The sequence below is a fragment of the Lampetra planeri genome, chromosome 30 (assembly GCF_965212315.1).
Source record: "Lampetra planeri chromosome 30, kcLamPlan1.2.h2, whole genome shotgun sequence".
Classification (NCBI taxonomy): Eukaryota; Metazoa; Chordata; class Hyperoartia; order Petromyzontiformes; family Petromyzontidae; genus Lampetra; species Lampetra planeri.
In genome coordinates, this window is record NC_136136.1 from 8,813,339 (window position 1) to 8,836,364 (window position 23,026).

The 23,026-nt window shown below is 45.3% G+C and overlaps 2 protein-coding genes across 3 annotated transcripts in view; one reads left to right on the top strand and one right to left on the bottom strand.

Annotated features, from left to right (window-relative positions):
- LOC144728925 (pecanex-like protein 1) overlaps positions 1 to 10,360 on the bottom strand; it is a 51,987-nt gene extending 41,627 nt beyond the window's left edge. For both annotated transcript variants that reach the window (XM_078608677.1, XM_078608676.1), the window contains exons 1-2: positions 10,055 to 10,360; positions 7,154 to 7,341 (exon numbers count right to left, since the gene is read on the bottom strand). In XM_078608677.1, the coding sequence (XP_078464803.1) occupies positions 7,154 to 7,306 (153 nt within the window). In that variant the 5' untranslated portion in view covers positions 7,307 to 7,341; positions 10,055 to 10,360. The remainder of the gene's footprint in view (positions 1 to 7,153; positions 7,342 to 10,054) is intronic.
- Positions 10,361 to 14,162: 3,802 nt separating this feature from the next.
- On the top strand, positions 14,163 to 20,009 carry LOC144728926 (small ribosomal subunit protein uS10m-like). Its single transcript, XM_078608678.1, has 7 exons — positions 14,163 to 14,357; positions 15,485 to 15,534; positions 16,269 to 16,338; positions 16,749 to 16,888; positions 17,321 to 17,429; positions 18,199 to 18,288; positions 19,261 to 20,009. Exons 1-7 carry the CDS (start codon positions 14,307 to 14,309, stop codon positions 19,351 to 19,353), a joined length of 603 nt encoding a protein of 200 aa, XP_078464804.1. The 5' UTR covers positions 14,163 to 14,306; the 3' UTR covers positions 19,354 to 20,009.
- Positions 20,010 to 23,026: the final 3,017 nt, after the last annotated feature.

The following is a 23,026-nucleotide window of genomic DNA, read 5'->3' on the forward strand; positions in this document are numbered from 1 at the left end:
TAAACCGGAGATGTGCACTGCCTAATTTGAGTAGGAATTAATCTTCCATTGTGGAGAATGGATGATAACTGCAGATGTGGCCATAGTAGATGCACATTGCCAAATTTCCATCGAAGATCGTGGACAAGAAAAGCACTACTGGATTTCGTTGTTGGATTGCGTTTTCCTTTAGAGCAGCGGGTGGCAACCTTTGGATCTTTAAAGACTGCAGTGCAGCTCTTGAAATGTAAAAATGGCTATCTTGTTGTTTCAGTTGCTGACTCCTGACCATGGAGGTCCAGTTCACCATGGAAGTTCAGATTGCCATGGAAGTCCAGTTCACCATGGGAAGGGGTTAGCAACCTCTGGCTCCGGAGCTGCGTGCGGCCCATGAGAGACTGTTTTGTGATGTTATTTATGGAGGACCACCTTGTATTCACATGCATTGCGGCTTTTGAAATATTTTTTATTTTTTTATTATTTTCCGAATTTGAAAAAATGGTTCTTCTTGTTATTTCGGTTGCCAACTCCTGCTTTAGAGTATGGCTTCACTACTCCGGTCTGTATAACCGTGACAACCACATGTGCCCATTTACACCTAAATGATGGAGCGAACCTTTGAAACACGAGCAGTCTTCTCGGTGCTGCTCCCACGGGTGTACGATCAAACAACGGGTGTCGCGGGTAAATTAGCCACCCACACATCCCACTGCAGCAGACACATTCAGTGCGGGTGGCAAGTAATACCTGTCTTTTTTTAAACAAATATGCAAAATCACAGCCTCTTCCTTTATTGCCGGCGGCACGCTGTGTTTTTACTTGAGTACGTTCAATGTATAAGTGCGCGCGGCACCGAGGACTATAGAGTCAAAGTCCAAGGATGAGATTTTACATCTTGGCAAGAATGTCCGAGAATCATCACCCTGACAATATTGCACAATGTTTGCGACGAGAGATGTTGGAACGTTTTTCACACGAAAGAGTATAATGAAAAGGAACATTCGGCAACGTGTCCATTTGGCAAATTAGAATCTGCCCATTGTTACCCTGGGACAGTGGTGCAAACTCCATGTTACCATGGCAGAGGTCACTAGCTCCATAGGATGACTAAAATGCAAACCCAACCAGGAATTAAACTCACAACCTTTGTGACTGCGAGGCAAAGTGATCTAACCAAGGCCGGTGTGAAACACAGTGACATTAACAAGAGTGTATAAGGCCTTTAAGAAGGAAGTAAATTAATCACGTAACACGAGGCCACCAGTTTTAATTTGTCGTACTAAACAATAAAACAGTGACATGACGACCTTGCTAAATCGCGAACAACTGCCCAATAATTAAGACACAAGCGGAGAGTTGAATAGAGAAACCCACAAATATTAATGAGAATTTAATGGCCAGTATCACTCATCGTCGACATTTCATCACATTCAAGCGTCCAATTTTTCACTTTCAATACTTAACAGTGGCCCACTAAGCCACTGCTGACTGGCAGTGCGTGTCTGTAAGTATCGGAGTTTAAAACAGCTAAGAGACAGTACCTACTTGTCGATAATAAAAAGAACAGCCAATGGCTCTATTTTCAATGGTGGCAGCATTGAATTGCAAACCAAGTCTAGGTGGTCATTACCCCCCCTGCACCCCTAATGCTTTTTTTGAAGGACTACAAAAACCTGCTAAATGCAAAGTTGCAATGACCACCACATCCCTGGGAATTGATTATACTAAAGTGTATATGTGCTGGGAGCTTTAATGCTTCAATGTAGAATACGGCGGCACCAATGCATTACAAAACTGCACGTTTTGGCCTTATCATTGACACGCTGTCTGGTGAATAGCACAACCAGTTAGCGTGCGACCCTCAAATAGCAGGTTGCTAGTTCACAACTTGGTCAAAGGGCAATGCAACCTGTCATCCTTTTGGAATCGATGAAATGAGTGGTACTTGGGAGGAAGTCAACTGTAGGTGCCCTATGGATTGACTCACACCTGCCAAACAAAGAATTTCCACCTTTACCTAATGGTTGTAAGTAGGAGATGAAGCACAACCTTGTGCTCATTTTCTTCTTCTTGGTTCTTTTGGTAAAGTCACGTAGAAGGGAAGTAATAAAATAATAAAAATAAAACATAATAAAATTATTCTCACGACGTTTCGGCCACAACGCAAGCAGCCGTCCTCAGGTGAAAACCAGGTCCGTCGAGGCGACAGAGTCTGAATGAAACAGCACACGAGCTTGGAGCATATATATAAGCTGGGCGCCTTGACAAAATTTAACCTTGTGCTCATTTATGAACACATACAGTGCTCTTTACAATCCACCGCTGGATGCAATTCTCTTCACACCATGCGGGTTGTTGGGTTTTTTTTTTTTACACTTCACCATGCTGGTCAATGTGGGTTGGTAAAGGCTGGTAGCGTAGACAAGAGAGCACATAAATACGGTGCAACATATTTCTCTCCAGTGCCATCTATTGCCCACCGCAAAGCCATCACTGTCGGCCAGTCGAGACCACTGCGATCACTGGCGAGATCACCAGAACTACCGCAGAGGTCACTCCCAGGATCATCGGAAACAAAAGCACCAAAACCTGAATACCGGGACCACTACTCGAACCCACTATTGGGCCGGCTGGGATTACCACCGAGACCGCAGATATCACGAGGATCACTGCCGGGAACATCAGAACTATGACTAGAACCACGACTTGAATCACTGCGAGAATCACAGGGACCACCACTGCCAAATGTCCTTGTGTGGGGTTGTAATGACCATGCATTGTTATTATGGACACATGAGGCCCTTTGGAATTGATGCTTCGAAGGGCAACACTGCCAAGTTACTCCTCATACACATGGCTGAGTGCAGATATTTGCACGGGTTATAGGAAGCCCTGCAGATTGATTCAGGGTGCGATCAATAGGAAGAGCAGAACATATCAGACTGGCCAAACTGAGTTTACTTTTCAACCAGGAAAGCCCCACTGAGTCTTATGACTTTCTCACAGGAGGGTACTGCAATGGGGTGTTTGGGCAGTTACATTAACGAGATGTGTAAGGAAAGTGGAATACCCAGAAAACACTCATCCATGCAGGGTTACGATTTATAAAGTTCCACACAGATTCATAAAATGAATTGTGCCATCGCCAGGCCACCTCACAATCCAAGCCTATAACAACTGCTATTCCCAGGCAGTCTCCCATAAACACACTATCCAAGCTTACCCCTGCTTAAACTAAGTGCACACTACGATCCATCCTCACGATTATCCCCGACCTGACAAAACCGTGTCAGGAAATAGCTCCCATCCTGGATAGCAGCCCCAACAGGCGAGCGATTGTGCCACGATTCCCCGAGACAGTTTTACATCGGGGTTGACTCAAAAAACATCGTCGCTGACAGAAAATCCAGTAATGCACGCTTAGTTTTTTTCTTCCAAGGTCATTCAGGATATGGTCAAAATTACCACCAAAATTACCACCAAAATTACCACAATGGAAACACAAAGGTCAATATGTCGCGCATACAAAACAGTACGCAAACTGCAAAAAAACACACGCGTGTGCATGCACTGTATCGCATAGCGCACACACACAGACCCTACACATGCTCCACCAAACGCGCAAATGCCCTCTTCGCAAATCATGCCACAAAGAGACCATATCTTGCCATGCATCTCAGCACGTGTCGACACGAGTCGCTGCACTGTCCAGAACCTGTCACCCCTCCAGAGCTTTATTTTGAGGAGCGGTGGGGGGAGGAGATGAACAGGTGATATTCTGGAAGATGCAGTTAATGTTCTGAAACTCCAATCAGATGTAATCCTTGCCAGATCACAAAACCTGCAACAGATCCCTGACAGTAAACAACTCCACACATCATATAATGGCAGGCGGATGCCAGATGCTACTCGCAGATGAACTTAAATTAAAACAACACCAGGATTTGAGTGAATATACTTGAGGCTCAACAAGCAACATTCTAATTATAGGAGCGTTCGACTCAGCTGGTTGCTCACCAAGTTCTGGTTGATGAAATGAGCACCTCTTTGTGAGAAGTCAACAGTGCTTGTCCTGTGGTGAGATTGGTCTCTACCATGAGCAATGTGGAATTTTCACCACTGGCTCAGAAAATTATCAACACCACAGATTCATTGGGAGTGTGAAGAAGCTGAATTATTCGTTTGCAAAGATGAACTATAAAACCAAAATAGGTGATATTTGAAAATGTCATGAAGCTGCATATAAACAATGGCACAAACACAACTCGAATGCTCATCTAACACGATGCCACTGTGTTTGTGGTAAACCCCTCACTCAAATAGCATAAGCCACTCAAGCAGGAGAGCATTTGCATTAATAAAATTGGATCAACTGTGCTCGCTTCAACACACGCACACCACGTACACAAAGGCAGCCCCAAAAGCACCAAGCTGGCACCACAAACAAACGTGGGGATCACTGGGGAGGAAAAGGGTTCTCGATGCAACACTATTCCCAAGCAATGCCCCACAGGGAGGCGCCTTTGAGTGACATATACTCGCACTAAATGCCCAGCAGATTTGCCAAAGTTATTGAACCATCTGCAGACAATGCCATGGGGAGCCAATGTGGTGAGGATGGACACAGATGGGTGGTGGTGGGTTTAACTCCAATAATGTTCACAGGATTGTGGATGGTTTATGCTAAATAAAGCGCAAGATATTTTTTCAAAACATTGTGGTCTTTATGCATCAGTAAAATATGGGCTTGCAGCTGTTTTAACCAAATTGATTCAATACACACCCATTATAATGAGTTCTCAGTTCCAAGTGTTATGGTTTGTAGCACAACATATTTTAGAGTGATCTAACAAGTCTACATCGTTCCCTTAACTTCATCCGTGGCACCAGCACCAAGTGGTCCAATCTTGCCAACAATGTCATCCTGTAAGTCCATACTGATCACCGGGGCTGCACATTTGTTTTGAAAGTCACGTAGATGAAGCGTATTTTATCTAGTTGCGGAGGTTGGATTAGTGACATAGTCAGCAGCCACTAATGCACCCAACGACCCACTTATTAACCACAAACACCATCATTGAAATCATAATTTGCGGGAATGATAAATATTCCCAATGTATTATTCCAAAAAGGTCCACTGTGTGCGAGTGATTTAAAAAGCAAAAAAACAGCACTCTCATTTGCTAAATAGAATATGATGGTCATTTTCATTGCCAAAGAGCTATCCATGTGCTGGGCACTGAACGAATCAAAGCAGAAAACTACAGCAAAGGTTTTACGGTGTTCAGGACTATATTATTCCCAATATTAGTGCCAGTTTCAATGCTATTCACTCAATCTGGCTACACTTGGGAACCTGGCTTGAATTCTGTAATAAAAGTATCTATCAATGCTCTCTAGTGTTGAGTAGAAAGACCAAATGAAGTGACACCAGAAGGAGCCCTGTGGTGTAATTTTCTACGGTCATTTTCTGGAACCATGTCACAGTCCGCCAACTCAGAATATGTATTCACATTGACACGCAATAATCCGACTTTTAATTTATCCCTAAAGCATTCCTGAATTTAAAGATCCTTTTATAAGATCTTGCTTGGCCATTTTCTGCTTGGATATATTTGCAAATGTAAGGAACCACGCGACCAGAGATACGCACGCTTGAGGAAATAACACTTAAAATAACTGTACGGATAATTTTATAACCTATTTGCTGTATCGACATTTATTTGACAGATAATATATGACATGATTCCAATTAAATTAATAACAAATAATAATTTAAATTACTTTGTCAACCCACTGCTGGATCAAGGGTTCCCCATACACTTTGGTCATGGGAGTTGTTTGACCAGGACCAGGGCTAGCTCAAACATCACTTGCTACTGATGCTGGCAGTGACCAGGAGTCACACTTAGGTGGCCAGGTTAATGGTACACTGAGCTAACGAATGTGTCACCCTTTCCCCGCTCCATGACACAACTATGATGTCATAAGGGATTTTTTTAAATTACTTAATGATGATTTAAATCCCAGTCGTAGCAACTCCATAAAGACATGACCATTATGAGCCTTAGGCACTAGGCCATGAATAGCAAGGGCATACTGTGACTTTGATCCAAGATTTAAAAACAACAATATAATTGTAGTGATAGGTTTTTACCCTTTCAACTGGTACAGTTGAAAGGGTAAAAACCTATCACTATATTTTGCCACTGGTAAAGGAAATGTCTCAGTGTAAATGCTTACCCCGAGCTCTCAATACTCTGATAGTGCGCTGTCTTTGAGTTGTACGCCTTTTGGCGTCATCTGGTCCAGCACCAATGGAGACTAGGCTCTAAGAAAAGCTGTCTCGGGTGTGGACCAATCAACTTCAAGGACAGTGCATATCATTATCATCATCAGAGTTGTTTCTTTTTGTTTGCATTTTGACTGCTTGTGAAGTGGTTATTGCAAACATGATGCCTTGTATAAAGGTGTCAGTTTTTGTACCAGTTGAAAGGGTAAAAACCTATCACTATATTTTGCCACTGGTAAAGGAGATGTCTCAGAATACAATTGTAGTGACATAAATGATGTCAATATAGTGTAGCGACAGTACCGAGTGAGTGGTACTGTATGTGCGGAGCCTCTCTCTAGCACCAGAGGGAGTATACCATAGAAGAGGTTGGGTGAGGACATAACAGTCTGGGTGAGCCCGAGGGGGCACGTGACCGGATGAGGTGGTAACGAGGACCAGAGATGAGGTGAGAGGGACACGTTATGTGGGCCCTGAATCGTCGAGAAAGATCTGGAAAAGGGGCGTGGTCAAGGGCGGGGCCTAGCCACGCCGCAGCAGATAAAAGCCGAGTCCCCCCAGCGGTGATGGTGGTGGTTCATCTCTGGGAAGAAATCCTCCGTCTTCATGGGTCCTGGGTCTCCGGTCTTCGCGCACGTGGACCAGGCAGCGTGTTGGTTGTCCTGGTCCGATTGAGTAGTTATCCCATCCAGTATGTATATAGTTACTCGTGGTCACCACCCTTAGTCGTTATCCAGTTAGGTAGAGAGTTACCTGTTGGAACTAGTGAATAAACGTGTTGCCTCCAAGATCAAGTGTGCACCTCAATTGAACCCACGACACAATTACAAGAAACATGCATCACAACGGCTATGCTGTGAGCAGGCAATGCAGAGAACTCACCAGGTAGAGCGTGAAGGGGAAGCAGAGCAGGAAGAGCCACACGTACAGGTGGAAGGCATTTGAGAATTTGCTCTGATGCGGGTCAAAGCACCAGCCCCCAGTCAGGGATGCCCAGAGGCCCTGGCGGAGAAACTGCAGCGCCTGGGAGCCCATGTCTTGTTCTTCTCTTCTTCAATCTCCTCTCAAGTCTGATGGGAAGATGGACAGTGTCACCATTACTTTCACTGCACCTTTACTTTCACCGCCGTAGTAAAACTAGAAACTATTTTTTATTTTACCAGGTAAAAGTGACCTGACCACAATTGACAGCTCAACAAAGTGGATTATCATGTAGACATTTATAGCAGCCATATACTCTACGTGTTTCTAAATGGGGAGGGAAAAATCTGAATACACAGAGAAAAATCCACACGACCACGGGGAGAACATGTAAACTCCAAATATAGAGGCGTCAGGGTCAGGCTCGAACCCACGACCTCGTTTATACCAGGCGAGGTAGTTAACATCTCGCCACCATATATAAACACATTGGCCACAATTTGACTCTTCAGTTTGGTGGCCGAAAAAAAGGCTGCCTGCATCATAAATGCAGTGTGGTGATGTGACATGACATGCAAGGCATTAAGGAAGGATCGATCTTATGGTCTCAATCACACCTCTTTAGATGACCTAGCATGTATATTATTACCCTGATACAAACCTTTGTTAATTTTATTATGCGACAATCCTCCAAGATGGTGCAATAATGCATTTTGTGGACTGCTGCTATCCTGAGATGATCGAGCCCATGGTGGTGTTGTTTTAGGATGGCTCTTGACCATCACAGCAGGCAACCCAGCAGCGTTTGTTCAACATTCCACAATCAGTTCATGAGCCTCAGCGAAATAGAAGGCAATCCAGAGTTTAATAATTTTAACACATTTTGCTGGAATAAACTGGCCCAGTGGTGCTTCGATGTTATTTTTTTAAGTTTGGGGTGGAAGTGTCTTGTTTGCCTATTTGCTATCACTTTTCTGATGTTGCGAGCCTCTATTAACTCTGCCATTCAAGATTTTGTTGTGTATTTCCCTATCTGTGCTTTTAACTTAATCAGCGGCGATCTCCTGCTTGCATCTATTAACGTGCTGTCATTTGAGGGTCATAAAAAGCTTCACCATCTGTACCAATGTCCTTTTTTTTCAATCACCTGTATATTTATATAATCCACTGCCAGATAAAGGCCCCTCCACACCTTGCATGGCAAAAAGGAATGTGACCATACTTCACCACGCTGGTCAGTGCGGGTTGAATGAAAGTCGAGGGGGGATTTGAATGACAATAGATTCCGCTACGTTGCCCCCTATTGTCCAAAACGCCCATCACGCCTGTATTTTGACCAGTAGCCACCAATCCAAACACTATCCAAGCTCAACCCTACTTAGCTTCCGAGATCTGACAAGATCGGACGCATTGCGGGTGATCTGGTCACAGGCAAGCACCTATTAAGGTGCTGTAATTTAAGGATGATGTAGAGTAGAACTACGATTCCAAAACTGTCCACTCTCTTAACCACTTCTCACTGTGATGCAACCACCTATTATTGTACAGAACGCCAATGCGACTTCTATGCCACTCCCTTATACCACCCAATAGTTGTACAGTCCGCGATCACCTATTACAATACAGTGCTGCCCACTCTCGGTATTTTAAGAACTGCTTTTACCCTTTCTGGCAATACAAAAATGTGTGAAGATGTTAAAACACCAAACAGAAACCTTTTGCAAGTTATCAGCCACACACGCTTGTGATGAGCATGCGAACAAACATGCTCTGATAATATATGCGTTGTCTTTGAAACTGTTCGCCTTTTTGGTATTATCTGGTCTGACACTGGTGAGACTTGGACCTAAAGAAGGCTGTCTCTGGTGTAGGCCACTCGGTTTCAAAGACAATGCATCAAATATAATTATCAGAGCGTGTGTGTTTGCATGCTCACCACAAGTACGTGTGTGGTTAACGCAGACTCGAATCATCGCAAAAGGGATCTATCTGGTAATCGAACATCTTAAAACCTGTTTTTTTTGCCAGTGAAGGAAAAAACAATTCTCATATTTTGATACTGCCAAGTAAGGTCCCATGATCGAGGTATTTTGTTCCGAGATCCCACTCACCACATTCTTTCAACCTTCCACCGCTTCATACATCACTCCGGTATCGTCGTAATTCAAGACGCGGTATTACGTTTCTCCGCATACACCCTCGATGTACACGCATCTTGCGGGCACATACTAACGTAGAGCGCCGTCGACAAGAGTTCGTCCGGTAGACCCCCACGGCGATGTCAGTGTCTGGGCCGACTGGGGATTAATTTGTCTGCTGTGATGAAGACAGTGAGACGATGATGATCACGATGGTGACAGCGAGTACGGTGGTGGTGGTGGCAATAGTCGTATCAACAATTACTAAAAGGCGGAGAGTAATGACGGTGATGATGGTGATACACTCACGATGACAATGATGACGATGACACCGATAGCCATCATCACGATCGTGATGATGATGGTGATGATGATGGTGGTGGTGGTGACCATGGTCGTATCAACGACGATTACTAAAAGGCGGAGGAGAGTAATGACGGTGATGATGGTGATAAACTCACGATGACAATGACGACGATGACGACGATGACACCGATAGCCATCATCACAATCGTGACGATGATGGTGGTGGTAATGATGATGATGGTGGTGATGATGATGATGATGTTAACCGAGATGCTAAAACCCACGACGCAAACCACGCGTCCGCCAAACCCCACCACGGCAGCCCAACGCATTTGTTGTTGTTGTTGTCAGCCTGAGGCTACCTTAGAAGATGTTCCCAAGTCCCCTGTCTGTCTGCCAGCGAGAGAGAGACACTCACCCAAGCGACCGTCAAGAGGGGTGGAGAGGGGGAGAGGAGGTTGACACCAACACACCTCCTGGGCCCTGAAGAAACCCACTCTCTCTTCGCTGCCAAAGCAGCCGCTGCCTGGCGGGTGCGACTCTCAAGCAGGGCGCGAGACGACGAAGAGGAAGAGGTGGAGAAGGGAGGAGAAGGAGGAGGAGGAGAGGGAAGCGGGGCCCCGAGTTAGAGGCTGGCTCCCGTTTCTTCGGCTCCCTCGGCCGCTATAGCCGCCGCCATGGAGCAGAGCGATCGCCTCCTGTTCGCTTGTGGTGCTGGCGACGTCACGACGGTGGCCGGAGGGGGACAGAGCGGGGGGGGGGGGAAGACGAGTCTATGACGTGCGCCGGGTTTTACAAACGCGAACGGCCATGATGGTTAGTTCAAAGGGCCCCGTGCAATTGTTTGTGTTGTGGAGCCGCGGTTGAACTTAATGTGTCACTCGAAAGGGAGGATTCCCGAAACGTCAGCTATTATTTATTTATGAATTCCTCCTCCCCCCCCACGTTTTTCCAGTACGATGGATGAATGTGTTCATTTGTTTCTTAAATTTCGATTTAAAGCTTTCGTGACTGCAGGAATTCATCTTCTTGGTTCTTTCGGTAAAGTCACGTAGAAGGGAAGTAATAAAATAATAAAAATAAAAATAAAAACAAAACGTATATTATTTTATTACGTTTTGTTTTTATTATCTTATTACTTCCCTTCTACGTGACTTTACCGAAAGAACCAAGAAGATTTGTTTCTTATTTCATACCTGTCAACTCCTTATCAGTGCCCTTTCTTATTACAGACCAATTGAGACCCACTGTGCCCTTATACATCTCAAAGTTCATCCTACACAGTTCCATCACAAGGGAGAAACACAAACAAATAGACAAAAACAATGTTTTGCCCGTATTGAAGCGGCCGTACGCCATATGAACTTGAAAACTCAATTTCCCTGTACAGTAATACGGGTAACCCCTATGGGTTTACAGGTATGTATGTTATTTGTGTTTGTGCACCACTGCTAACGCAGCATAACCACCACCAAACAATGTGTGTTGTTTAGTTCAACTTGCTCATCGTATATGGGGCCGTCCATAAATGACGTCACGCGATTTTGGACGATTTTTGACCCCCCCCCCTTCATCACACGGCGTCACAAAAAGTCAGACCCCCCCTTAAATATGACGTCACAAAGCTATGCCCCCCCCCAAATAAAACATGCTTCAAATTGCTTTAAACTATTGTCATTGTAGTGCATATTTAATGTGGCGCTGCACTGATGTTGTAGGAGAAAACATTTATTAAAAAGTCTATTCAATGAAGTAGAATGAGTTGTCTATATTTATTGAAAGTTGCGCATTTTGATGTGACGTCACATTTCTCACCCCCCCCCCCCGTCACACATCGTCACAAATGTCTGACCCCCCCCCAATGGTGCGAAAGTTCTGCGCCCCCATGGCACAGCGTGGCCGATGGGTTTCACGGCAAATGTGGTGGTGCCACGACCCCGCCCTGAACACGCACAAACGCAGGGCAGAGGTCGCAAACGGGTTTTGATTCCTTACCCGTACCCGGCCGCACCAGGGTCGCAAACGGCTACCCGTACCCGGCCGGGTACGGGTAGGCGGGTATCGGGTAGGGTACGGGTATCGGATACCCGGTTGCGACCTCTGACGCAGGGTCCCGGTAGGGGGTCGCCTGGCACCATGGGTTTTCATTGAAGGGCCCCTAGCAGGGATGTGCAACGGTTTCCCGGTGCCAGGAGATTGGCCGACAGCCCCCCCCCCCCAAATTACATTGTGGCCCCCCTTAAATTGGCTTAACATTTAAATTTCGAAATTCCTCTTGATATGCAAATTATTTTGTCAAGACGCTCTTCGCCCCTCCATCCCAGCATAAATAGTCGCTCCAAGCCTGGGGCGTGCCATTCAGACTCTGTCTACTTGACAGACCTGTTCTCCACCTGAGGACGGCTGCTTGCGTTGTGGCCGAAACGTCGTGAGAATTATTTTATTATGTTGAATTTTTTATTATTTTATTATTTTCCTTCTACGTGACTTTACCGAAAGAACCAAGAAGATGGCTTAACATTGTCTGGGCGCACAGAAGCTCAGCGGGCTAACCGCATGAGACGCTCACAGCACGGGAGAGAGGCCAGGGGGGAAATATTAAGAACCAAAGAGTATGGATTCCTAAAGTCACTAAACCTTCTAATCAATATTGAACAGCCTCTACGGGGAGGGTTTCTACACAGCAGTTAGATCTTTTAACAGACTGCGAGACAAGAAGGCTCACTTGATTGAGACTCTCACCTTTCTGAAGAGATGCCGCGACACCAAGGTAATACCAATCGCACATCTGCTGCTGTCACTTATCCTCCCAATTTCCGACAGCCTAAAATCGGTATTAGCTAAAGGGTTGAATTTCTTATATAAACTCTTGTTGCAGCAGCTCTTTCTCCTACGTCAGCAGTTCTCCTGCTGTTTTTGTTTCACACCTGACGACGGTTGCTTGTGTTGCGATCGAAACGTCGTGATCTATTCATTTTCTACCCACGTGACTTTACCGAAAGAACCAAAGAGTACGGATCGCTGCAGTCACGAAAGCTTCAAATCAAGACTAAATTTAACACAAGGCATCATATCTGCATTAACCACACATACTTGTGATGAAACATTCAAATATATGTTTTGATAATTATCAAATGTACTGTATTATAATACAGTACAATCTATGCATTGTCCTTATAACTGATTGGCCCACAAATTATGTTATTAAAGCATATCTGTTCGCATGTTTTACCACAAGAATGTGTGGTTAATGCACACTTGATGCCTTACAATAGGAATCTAAGAATCAGAATATTTATCCTGGAGAAATCCGATGAGCTATGAAGCATTTTTTTTGCTACAGATGTCCAGTCGGGCGGGTCAGAACGTTATTTAAATTACTTCGATTATTTGGCTGCTATAAATGTTCACATCATAAGCCACTTTGTTGAGCTATCATTTGTGGCCAGGTTGCTTCTGAAAAAAACACATTCCTGCGGAGGGAGCTGGTAGGAACGTTGGGTTGCTCGTCAATGGCCAGGGTCAACGGCGGCGTGGTGTATTCCGCAAATATGCCTGTGAGGGCGGGCACAAGCCGGCGTGAGTAGGTTAAACGTTGAGTTTTATAAGGGCACCACGGGGTGACCAGCACCCCCCCACCATCCGGCCCCACCCAGCCCCCCCACCCCTCCCATTTTTTGATGCACGACGGACGGACACTATAATCCCCTGTGGGCTGGTGAAACCAGGAGGTTCCTACCAGTATTTTAATACCTCAGTGGGCTTTGTCTGGTAGGAGGGGGATGGTTTAGTTTCATTTGCATGTTTTTGGGTCATTTGTTTGTCTTTCCTGTACTTTGCACTATTGTCGTGGTTTTTTTCACTGTTTGTTGTTGTAACGATCTTACCCGCCCCTACTGGACATCTGTGAAAAAGAGCTTTATTGCTCATCGGATTCCTCCAGAATAAATACAGATTCTGATAACAAAGTTTAGGAAAGCTAGGGTGTTAATAAACATCTTAACACCTGATTTAAAGCTTTCGTGACTGCAAGGATTCATATTCTTGGTTCTTTCGGTAAAGTCACGTAGAAGGGAAATAATAAAATAATACAAAAATAAAATAATAAAAATTATCACGACGTTTCGACAGCAACACAAGCAATCGAAACGTCGTGAGAATTTTTTTTTATAATAAAATAATACAATAAAACAATAAAAATTCTCACGACGTTTCGATCGCTTGTGTTGCTGTCGAAACGTCGTGATAATTTTTATTATTTTATTTTTATATTATTTTATTATTTCTCTTCTACGTGACTTTACCGAAAGAACCAAGAATACCTTAATACCTGCTGTATTATTGCCGGAAATAGTAAATCACCTTTATTTTATCATCATTTCGTAAATTCTAATGACTCTAACCCGGGAGATTACACGGCACGTGTTGTCCGGGAAAGACGCGCTGGGGTTTTAGCGCATCTTCCTATTCTGGAAGACGCTTCCGCCCCTGCTTGTAATTGACCTTCTACCTCTTCCGGAAGACGACCTGCCGTCGTCGCCCCTCCCCCCGTGGGGTCTGTCGATCACGCGCATGCGCAGCGCGCGCCGCGTGTGGTGGTGGTCGTAGTGGTGGTGTTGGTGGTATTTCGTGGTGGTGTTGGTGGTGGTTGTTAGTGGTGTTAGTTCGTAATGGCGAGCGCGGCGCTCGGTCGTGGAGCCGTGGCGCTGAGCCGGCTACAGGTGAGAGATGTTCCTGGAGATATTTCCGTGAAATGCGTCGGAGCCGGTCCATGTGCAAGCGATGCCTCAGAGGTCGTGACCCCGCACTGTACTGCCGCATGGTGTTTGTGTATGCAGTACAGTGTATACAGTGCAGTACTGTACACACATGGGCGTGGATCTGTCGCTCCACAGCTGGATGAGGGCCTCCTGACGTCGTGCGGGTCGTGGCAGGTGCCGTTATCTTCTGTGACGATACTGAGTTGTACTCTGCTCGCCGCCTTCAACCTACGATGACGAACTTTGGTGAATCTTCTTGGCTCTTTCGGTAAAGTCACGTATAATGGAAATAATAAAAAATAATAAACATAAAACTCATTCAGACTCTGTCTTCTCGACAGACCTGTTCTTCACCTGAGGAACGGCTGCTTGCGTTGTGGCCGAAACGTCGGGAGAATTATTTTATTATGTTTTATTATTTCCATTCTACGTGACTTTACCGAAAGAACCAAGAAGAAGAATCCCTGCAGTCACGAAAGCTTTAAATCGAAATTGAACTTGGTGAAGTATGGTCACATAACCCCCACGGGAAGGCCGTCAAACAGTGTCTGGACAAACAAAACAACCCGCCGTGCATGTGTGTAATTGCGTATCGCATTGCTATGCTGTGCTGTCACGTGGTGTGTCTGTGACATTATCAATGTGATGTTCAGCTGACCCAATGTGCCCTGTTGGTGGCAGCCGTGGCTCGAGTTCACGGCGATGGAATGCGCTGTTGATCCATAGTTGTTGAACGGCGTCTCCAGACGTGAGTGTGAATCCCAGTGATGGGGGAGGTAATCTCAGCCCATCCATCATCTCTCTCTCTCTGTGGTGCATAAAATGAGTAGTCCCGAGCCTCTGACGCGTGTCGTCGATTAGATGCGCAAATTATGTGCGCGTTATAAACATGACTCGTGATTAGTGTCACTGTGAGAATCCAACAATGGTTGTCTTACGGGATGTGACATTTCTGGATTAGTTCCATCAGAATAAATGTCTCACGCGTGCTTGAGTAGAGACCCTTTGACCTTTCAGCACGGCGTCATGCTGCGTCTGTCTGCAAAGCTGATCCGCGGTGTGTGTGCATGTGTCCTCCACGTGTGCAGCAGGTAGTGCGGACATGTGTGGCTCACACGGCGCTGGCTCCTGCACCTGCGTGAGTTACCCCAGGGAACCAACCTGTGGGTCTTTCCCACTTCACGGGGGTGGGTAGTGGGGAGTGTTGTGCGTGCTCTCAATCACCCACTCAGCCAAATAGCCACTTGGAGTGCGTGGGTGAGAGCCTGAGTAGGTAAGTAATTTGGTATCTGGGTGAATAGTTCAGAGACTAAAATGGGCGGTGGGTTGGTGGTGGTTGGGTAGATGGTTTGGTGACATGTTGAGTTGGTGAGTAAACTGAGCAATTGATTTTGAAGGTGGGAATTTGAGTTGGTGACCAAGTAGTTACTAGGACTGTGGGCTCAGTGGTTGGTTGGGTAAGCAGTTTACGGAGTGAGTTAATGCTTGGGTGGGTGAGTGGATGAGTGGGAGTATGGGTAAGTAAGTAAGTGGAAGAGGAAATTAGTAAGTGGATGCTATTCTGATTAAATGGATACATTGCTAAGTAAACGTGTGAATGGATAGGTCGTTTTGTGAGTGATTTTAGTGATACGGTGAGTGAGCTGGTAAATGATTGAATATTTTGAGCGTGTGGTTTAGTAAGTGATTGAGTGCATGTAGTAGTCATTGAGAAGTTAAGTGGTTGAGTGAATGAGAGTGATTGAATGGTTGTATGGTTGAGCAATGGAGTGACTGAATGCATAAGTGAGTGGTTGACTGAGGGAGTGGTTCAGTGGATTGGTGATCGGTTGGGTATTTGAGTGAGCGAGTTCTTTGTCGTCTTGTCTCTAGCTCCCAGGTATCGGCACCGCTGGGGTTCTCGTTGGGAGCAGTCCGCACTCTGTCTAGTGCAACATCCCTGGTAAGCCATACCATACACATTCACATGCATTTCTAGTCACTTATAAAGATCCCCCGTATAGCCTTAACAGACTGTAGGGGCAAGTGCTGTTAGCGAGCACCTATGAAGGCCGGAACGGTACACGAACGAGGGGGTGGGTGGCCAGCACCACGCCTGGCCGCCTTTGTCTCCCCAGTGGTGATGTTTACACCGCACCAGGTACTCATTTAAGGCTGAGTCGACCTGAGTCGACTAGTCACATATACGCACACCTACACACGCAAAAAAATTCCCCTAATAGCAAACATGGCTGTTGGGGCACCTATTAAGACCCGCACACCACACGAGGCGGTGGTATGGCCAGCGCCACACCTAATTAATAATTGACGCATTGTTTTGGGTGCATAATAAGCATGGTATCATACTCGTAGGTGCACGTATCGGAGGAGCCGGATGTGCTGTACAAGCGGCTCATCGTGCGGGTCAAGGCTCACGAGCGCCCACTACTCGACAGCTACGAGTTCTTCATCACGCGCACGGCGCAGTTCCTCAACATCCCGATCCACACTGTGTACGTGGGGGCGGGGACACTGGCTGGATGCACTCACCCTGCACTCATCCACATCACCTATTATGCCTACTTAACTAACCTAAGCAAACACTAATTCCTTAACTTTTCGTCATATAACCCCCTACTCAACTAAATGACATTCTCAACGACCAATTAATTCACCCATCCACATAACCACTTCCCTAACTCTTCTATTAAAACACGAATGAAATAACTTATCCGCTAATAACCGCTTACTCCCCCAATGTGCTAACACGGTCAATAATTAATTTGATCACTCATCTGTTATTTCACTTAAACATTCAACCACTAGTCTACAACTCAAGTAGTACGAATTACTGACTCGGTACTGAGTGTTGAATGCTGCTTTGATGTGTCTTGCTGCCACGGGCTGCAGCCGTTGACTGTTGCTACTGTTGCCATGCACCACAGCTATGAGCCACGCCGCAAGATCGAGCGCCTCACCGTACTCAAGTCGGTTCACATCTATAAGAAGCACCGCGTGCAGTACGAGATGCGCACGCATTTTCGCGTCATAGAGGTACGCAGGGCTCACAGCCGCGTGGCGCTACACTACAGTGCCGTGTGTCCTCAAAATACCGGGCAAATCACCTGTGGTGTGCCCCAATATATATCATTTTACTCCGCAAACGTCATTCTTTCAAAGAAGACCATACTTAGGTTTTCTCGACGAATAATGTCATTCTTAATTCGTGTTTTGGGTTCGATCATGTCGGTATAATATAAATTAGAGCTGCGCATTCCTCCACCACCCAACACATTCAAACAAATTGAACTGTGACTTGGACAAACGTGCCAATCGAGTTTGTTTTCCATCATAACCGGTGGAGGGTAAGCGCACGGGACTACGACGACGTGAGATGGTTTCAACAGCTCTGGGACGGGCGCCGCATGCGTATCGAGCAGGGAACCACTGGACTTGTCCAATGGAATGTCAGCAGCCATGATGTGACCACAGTCCATTACAGATGCAACAACTGCACGGGCAAGCCAGCTCTTGTCCTTCCAGGATCGGCCTGTTTATTCCTAACTGGAAATGTGCAAATAATTTATATTCTCCCAATGAGTGAAAGCTGAAAACCTGTTTTCTTCCGCTGATGAAAGGATGCTCTTTGGATTTCATTGTTTTGGTGTTGACGCTGGTGGTAATGATGATGATGGTCACATTGGTGATTATGGGAATACTGCCGATGTTAGGAATTGTAATAATGGTGATGATTTAATTGGTCTGTTGTTGGCGTAGTGATGGTTGCGTTATTTTAACCACACATTTCTATTTTTTTTTTCAGCTTAAGTACCTGACTGGTAGCACGGCTAATGTGTACCTGGAGTACATCCAGAGGAACCTGCCAGAGGGAGTGGCCATGGAGGTTACACGGGTCAGTCAGCGGACAACTCGCACACATGGTTAACCTCAGGAGATAATTTATGGCCCCTGTGTTTGCAGGGAATGTAGACTCACGGGCTGAAAATACTGTCATATATACAAAAAGCCTTGGGGAATCTCATTATAACATCCTAGCAGGAACATCCTGAAAAAATTGTGAGACTTGGCAAGTTTGTTCTTCGCTCTGGGAGAAGTGAAATCTGTTACTATTATTATTATCATCAGTGTCATCACTGCGTTATAATTGTATACAATCTAAGCTAATGTTTTTAGCACTGGCCCTTTAGGATAGACGGGCAGAATCTTGATATATATAGTTGAATGCAGCATTTTCAAATGTGATGACTCACAAATACCTAAATTTGTAAACACAGTTGCTTCATCAATTGTATTACATTAGTGGGAATTAAAAACCTTACGTGTTGGTGGAGGGATATTTAAGCCTGGTGGATCACTGTTTTTATTTGCTCTGCCAAGGTGGGCAAATCTACGAGGCTAAGCTGGCCTGCCACCAACAAGTGATCGTATTTTATGAATTTAATTTAAAAAAATGCATACCGAGTCAATGGTTCAATCCTGCTACACAAACGTTAAATTACCTATGCACAAACGAGTAGTGGGACAGCACGTGTCTCCTTTGGCAGCTATAAGCCAACTGTGGAAATTACAAATTCAATTTTTTTTTTTTCCGTGACAGTAGTCATTCTCTCCACAGTACTACCGCTGTTGACTTCCAAAAGTGGTGCTCATTTTATCGATTGCAGAGAGATGATGGGCCAAGTCGACCTACTCCCAGTATTTGTAATCGCGACCTTCTGATTACCATTTGAACGCTCTAACTGCTGAGCTACAGCCGTAAATGAAAACGAGTGCTATTCCATTTCCCTGCTCTTACAGGGAGACACTGACACAACTCGAATTATTATAAAGTCCTCCTTTCTCGTTGTGTCACGTGTTTGTGCAGCACACGATTGAGCAGATCCCGGAACACATCGCCAACCCCGAGTGGAAAAAAGGAGCACAGCAAGAAGGCGCCAAACCTGAACTCGTGTCGTGAAGACCCCCGACCCAGCCAAGTCCTCTCCCGCCTCATCCCTCCTGCACACGAGGGGTCTTTTTACAAGAATCACTGACTGCTCAGTCCGCTAAAGCATGAGCCATTCACGCGGCGATTATTGCAGAGAGATATGGGAAAACCAAGTACAGGCTCGGCACACTATCTGATGTACTGAGAGTAAAATGTAATGCGTTACTTGTTACTGTTGTTGGATTACCACAGGTAGCAGTTAATCCTATATTGTTACTTTGTGGTTAACACAAACCAAAAGTTGTATTCATATACTGGGTCAGAATTGCCTCTACCACCATTCCCCTGAGGTCAATAAATACCCTGTTTGTGGGAAGTTGTGGTTGCCCTCCATACGTACTGGCCCCTACAATGGGAATGTGAAATTTCTAAATGTATCACCCACCTTAATCGCTGATAAAAACCCAATTTATCTGGCTGGTCATGTACAAAGTACACACGTGGGTGGTTGGATGGCTAGGGGTGCTCATAAAGTGGCCATTGGAGCATTTGAAGTCTGCAATGTTGAAACTTCTATTAAAATCCCAGGCACATCCACCTTCTGTTGTGGGTCCTGTGATGTAAAACTCAATCGCACCTCTAAATATGCATTGTTTTCAGAAATACATTTATATTCAAAACTGCAATTTGACCTCGTACAGAGTGTTTCTTTCACTCGGAGTAGACATGTTTTAAAAGAAACGTTCTAACGAGATTTTAGGTTTTTATTAATTTCTAGATTTGAAGCTTTCGTGACTGCAAGGATTCATATTGTTAGGTTTTATTTTTAATGCACTAGTGCAACGTATACATAATTGACTTTTCCAGAAGTATTTTATTGAAAGGAATAAAACGGTAAGGTACAGCGTATGGTCAGACGGAGTGGGATGGGGGAACAGGAGGGGTAAAGTATAATGGACTATGTATGTTCAACTTCTTTCACACCGTACGTAGTCAACTGCTCATCGGAGGTACGGTAGCAAACTTCAGGTGTTTATGAACCTTGGGAATGCATTTGTGTGAGCTGCAACTAACATCATGACAAGGATAAGAAACGGAGACACAAATTAAACAATAAAATGTTCATAGAGAAAATTTACACGAACGTGTGGATCAATTAATTTTTAAAAAACTGTTCAATGGCTAAATGTAAAAATGGTGTCAAGTGTAACACTTCCGACAGCTAGTTTTTGAATAAAAATTAATGGTCCGCTGGCAAGAACACCCAACAATACGGTCATCGAATATTGAATTACTAGACCATTACGAGCGACTTATCCGTGGGAGTTGTGGGGTCCGCAAACTATCTTCGTCCCTTTCCTGCCTTAGTGGTTTTCCTTGCAGATAAGTGGAGTCAAGTCGCCAATATTAGCATAACACCACGGATTGCAGGATTCTTGATATTGTTTCAGTACATGACCACGGTTAAGAGTAGTTTTGTTTACAGGCAGTCCTCGGCATAGGAACACCAGAGTTTCGAGCATCCGCACTGCCATGAAATATATTTTTTACATCGGCTTTCGATCGCAAACTCGCACTTGCGAACTGCACGGTGAACTATTATGTTCAGAGGAGCGAGATGTCATGAGTCGCGGCCTCCCACTGGGCTTGAGTGCTTTTGTGCGTTTGAGCGTCCTTGCAACCGCTCACGGCCCACACCAGTGACGATTATCTGCACCGGTCCTGGGCCACCCCTAAGTCGACTCAGCCGCAAATGAGTACCTGTGTAAATATTACCACGGGGGAGACCAAGACGGCCGAACGTGGTATTGGCCACCCACCCCCTCGTGTATGGTGCCGGCCTTCATAGGCGCTGATCGCTAACAGCAATTGCCCCAACAGTCTGTTAAGGCTATACGGGGGATATCTGTGGAGACTCATTACGCCCAGGGTTACAAGCAAGCCAGCATCAGTATTAAGTATTACATGCAAAAATGCAATATTAGTTATGGGTTTAACAATGCTTCCCTTTGTTTAACCGCAGCACATTTTATAACAGACCGTATGCATTTAAATACAGCACATTCCGATTTACAAACTGATCGACTTGCGAACATATATCTTGAACGAGACTGGTTCGTAAGTCGATGACTGCCCGTTTTGTGTTTTGGGTTATTACGTGGGGTTTTGTTGAACGTGGACCCATATCTAACAGAGGGGTCCTTATAAACATCTTGCAGTTCACAATCATTGCTTCAAGCAAGCCTGACTAATGATGAGACACTTAATGTGGAAACGGTGCAAAGTTTTGATTGTGTTGAACCAATGCTGTTGAAAATATGCACTCCCATGAGGCCGTGCGGTTGATGGAATTTGTAAGCTAAATGTGTTTAAGGACATTGGAAGGAGGCCGATTGTCTACGCTGACGCCAATGATTGTGTTGTCGTCAGCTGTCTTGAGGAATCTGATGAGCTATGAGGCTCTTTTTCACATGTCCAGTTGTAATGTCTCGTGTGTGCGAATCCACGTGATCCGACCAGCTGCTGCCTTGGGATTGAGAAATCCTTGACCTGGGTTCGATTCCGTGTTGAACCACTGGCGCGCTATCCGCTGCCTTTTTATTCGAAAGGCGAGAGACCGCGTGAGACGGCCGTGAGGTGTGAGAGGAGTAGGCGTGAGGAGGGGGTGAGTACATGAGATGAGACAAGTGTGGGAGTGGGGTGAGAGAGGTGAGGGAGAAGGGTTAGAGGTGCTTGAGATGGGAGAGGCTTGTGCGTGAGAGGAGTGAGACATACTCTTAGGTTTTTTCGGTAAAGTCACGTAGGTAAAAATTTTAATCAATAGAAGTAATAATAGAAATAAAATAATAAATCACGACGTTTCGGAGGCAACACAAGTCTCCGTCATCAGGTGGGACCGTCAGCTAAATTTACTGCATCAAGTGAGGCAAAATTCCAAGAGACCAGCCTTTAAATACAAGTTAAGGGGGGAGGGGCTTATCTGAATGTGGTAACCAGGGAATGGAACGTGGGGGTGGTGGGCGGGGCTATTATTATTTCAATTATTACTTCTATTAATTTTTACCTACGTGACTTTACCGAAAAAACCCTAAGAGTATGAATCCTTGCAGTCACGAAAGCTTCAAATCTAGAATTAAAGGAGTGAGACAGTTTAGGGATAGGGGTGAGGCAGGTAGAGTGGGGGTGTGGTGAGGGAGAGGGCTAGAGGGGAGTGAGAGGGGTGAGACAGGTGAGGAAGAGGGGTTAGAGGGGAGAGACATGACCCAGGTTTTGAGGCTGGCGTGAGACAAGAGGCGGAGCTGGAGGATTCCTGCCGGAGACGTCGGGATGTGGACTCTGGTCCACGCTAAACCGCATCCACTTCACAAACCACGGCAGATGCGGATACCTGATGCCCACATGGACATTAAAAACTCCAGTCGTGTGCGACTGTGGTCATCCGGAAGAGACCATACAACATTTCACGATGCAATGCCCGATCCGCAACTACGAAGGAGACACATCACAGGGATGCAGTCCGATTACTCCTGTTGCGCTGTTTTCTGGCTCAGACCACATGAATGTGAAACTGTAGTCGTTGCTCCTGCATCTACATCAGCCGTCCGAAGAAGAAGTACATTTATTTATAGATATTGCCACTCAAAATGTATTGCTACAGAAGGATACTGCATCTAAGACGGACCCAAAGAGTTACCAACGTAAA

Coding starts and splice junctions, on each gene's coding strand:
- LOC144728926 (XM_078608678.1), top strand. CDS start 14,307: ATGGCGAGCGCGGCGCTCGGTCGTGGAGCCGTGGCGCTGAGCCGGCTA. Junction 16,339..16,748: donor TGTCTAGTGCAACATCCCTG/GTAAGCCATACC, acceptor TCATACTCGTAG/GTGCACGTATCGGAGGAGCC. Junction 17,430..18,198: donor CGCATTTTCGCGTCATAGAG/GTACGCAGGGCT, acceptor TTTTTTTTTCAG/CTTAAGTACCTGACTGGTAG.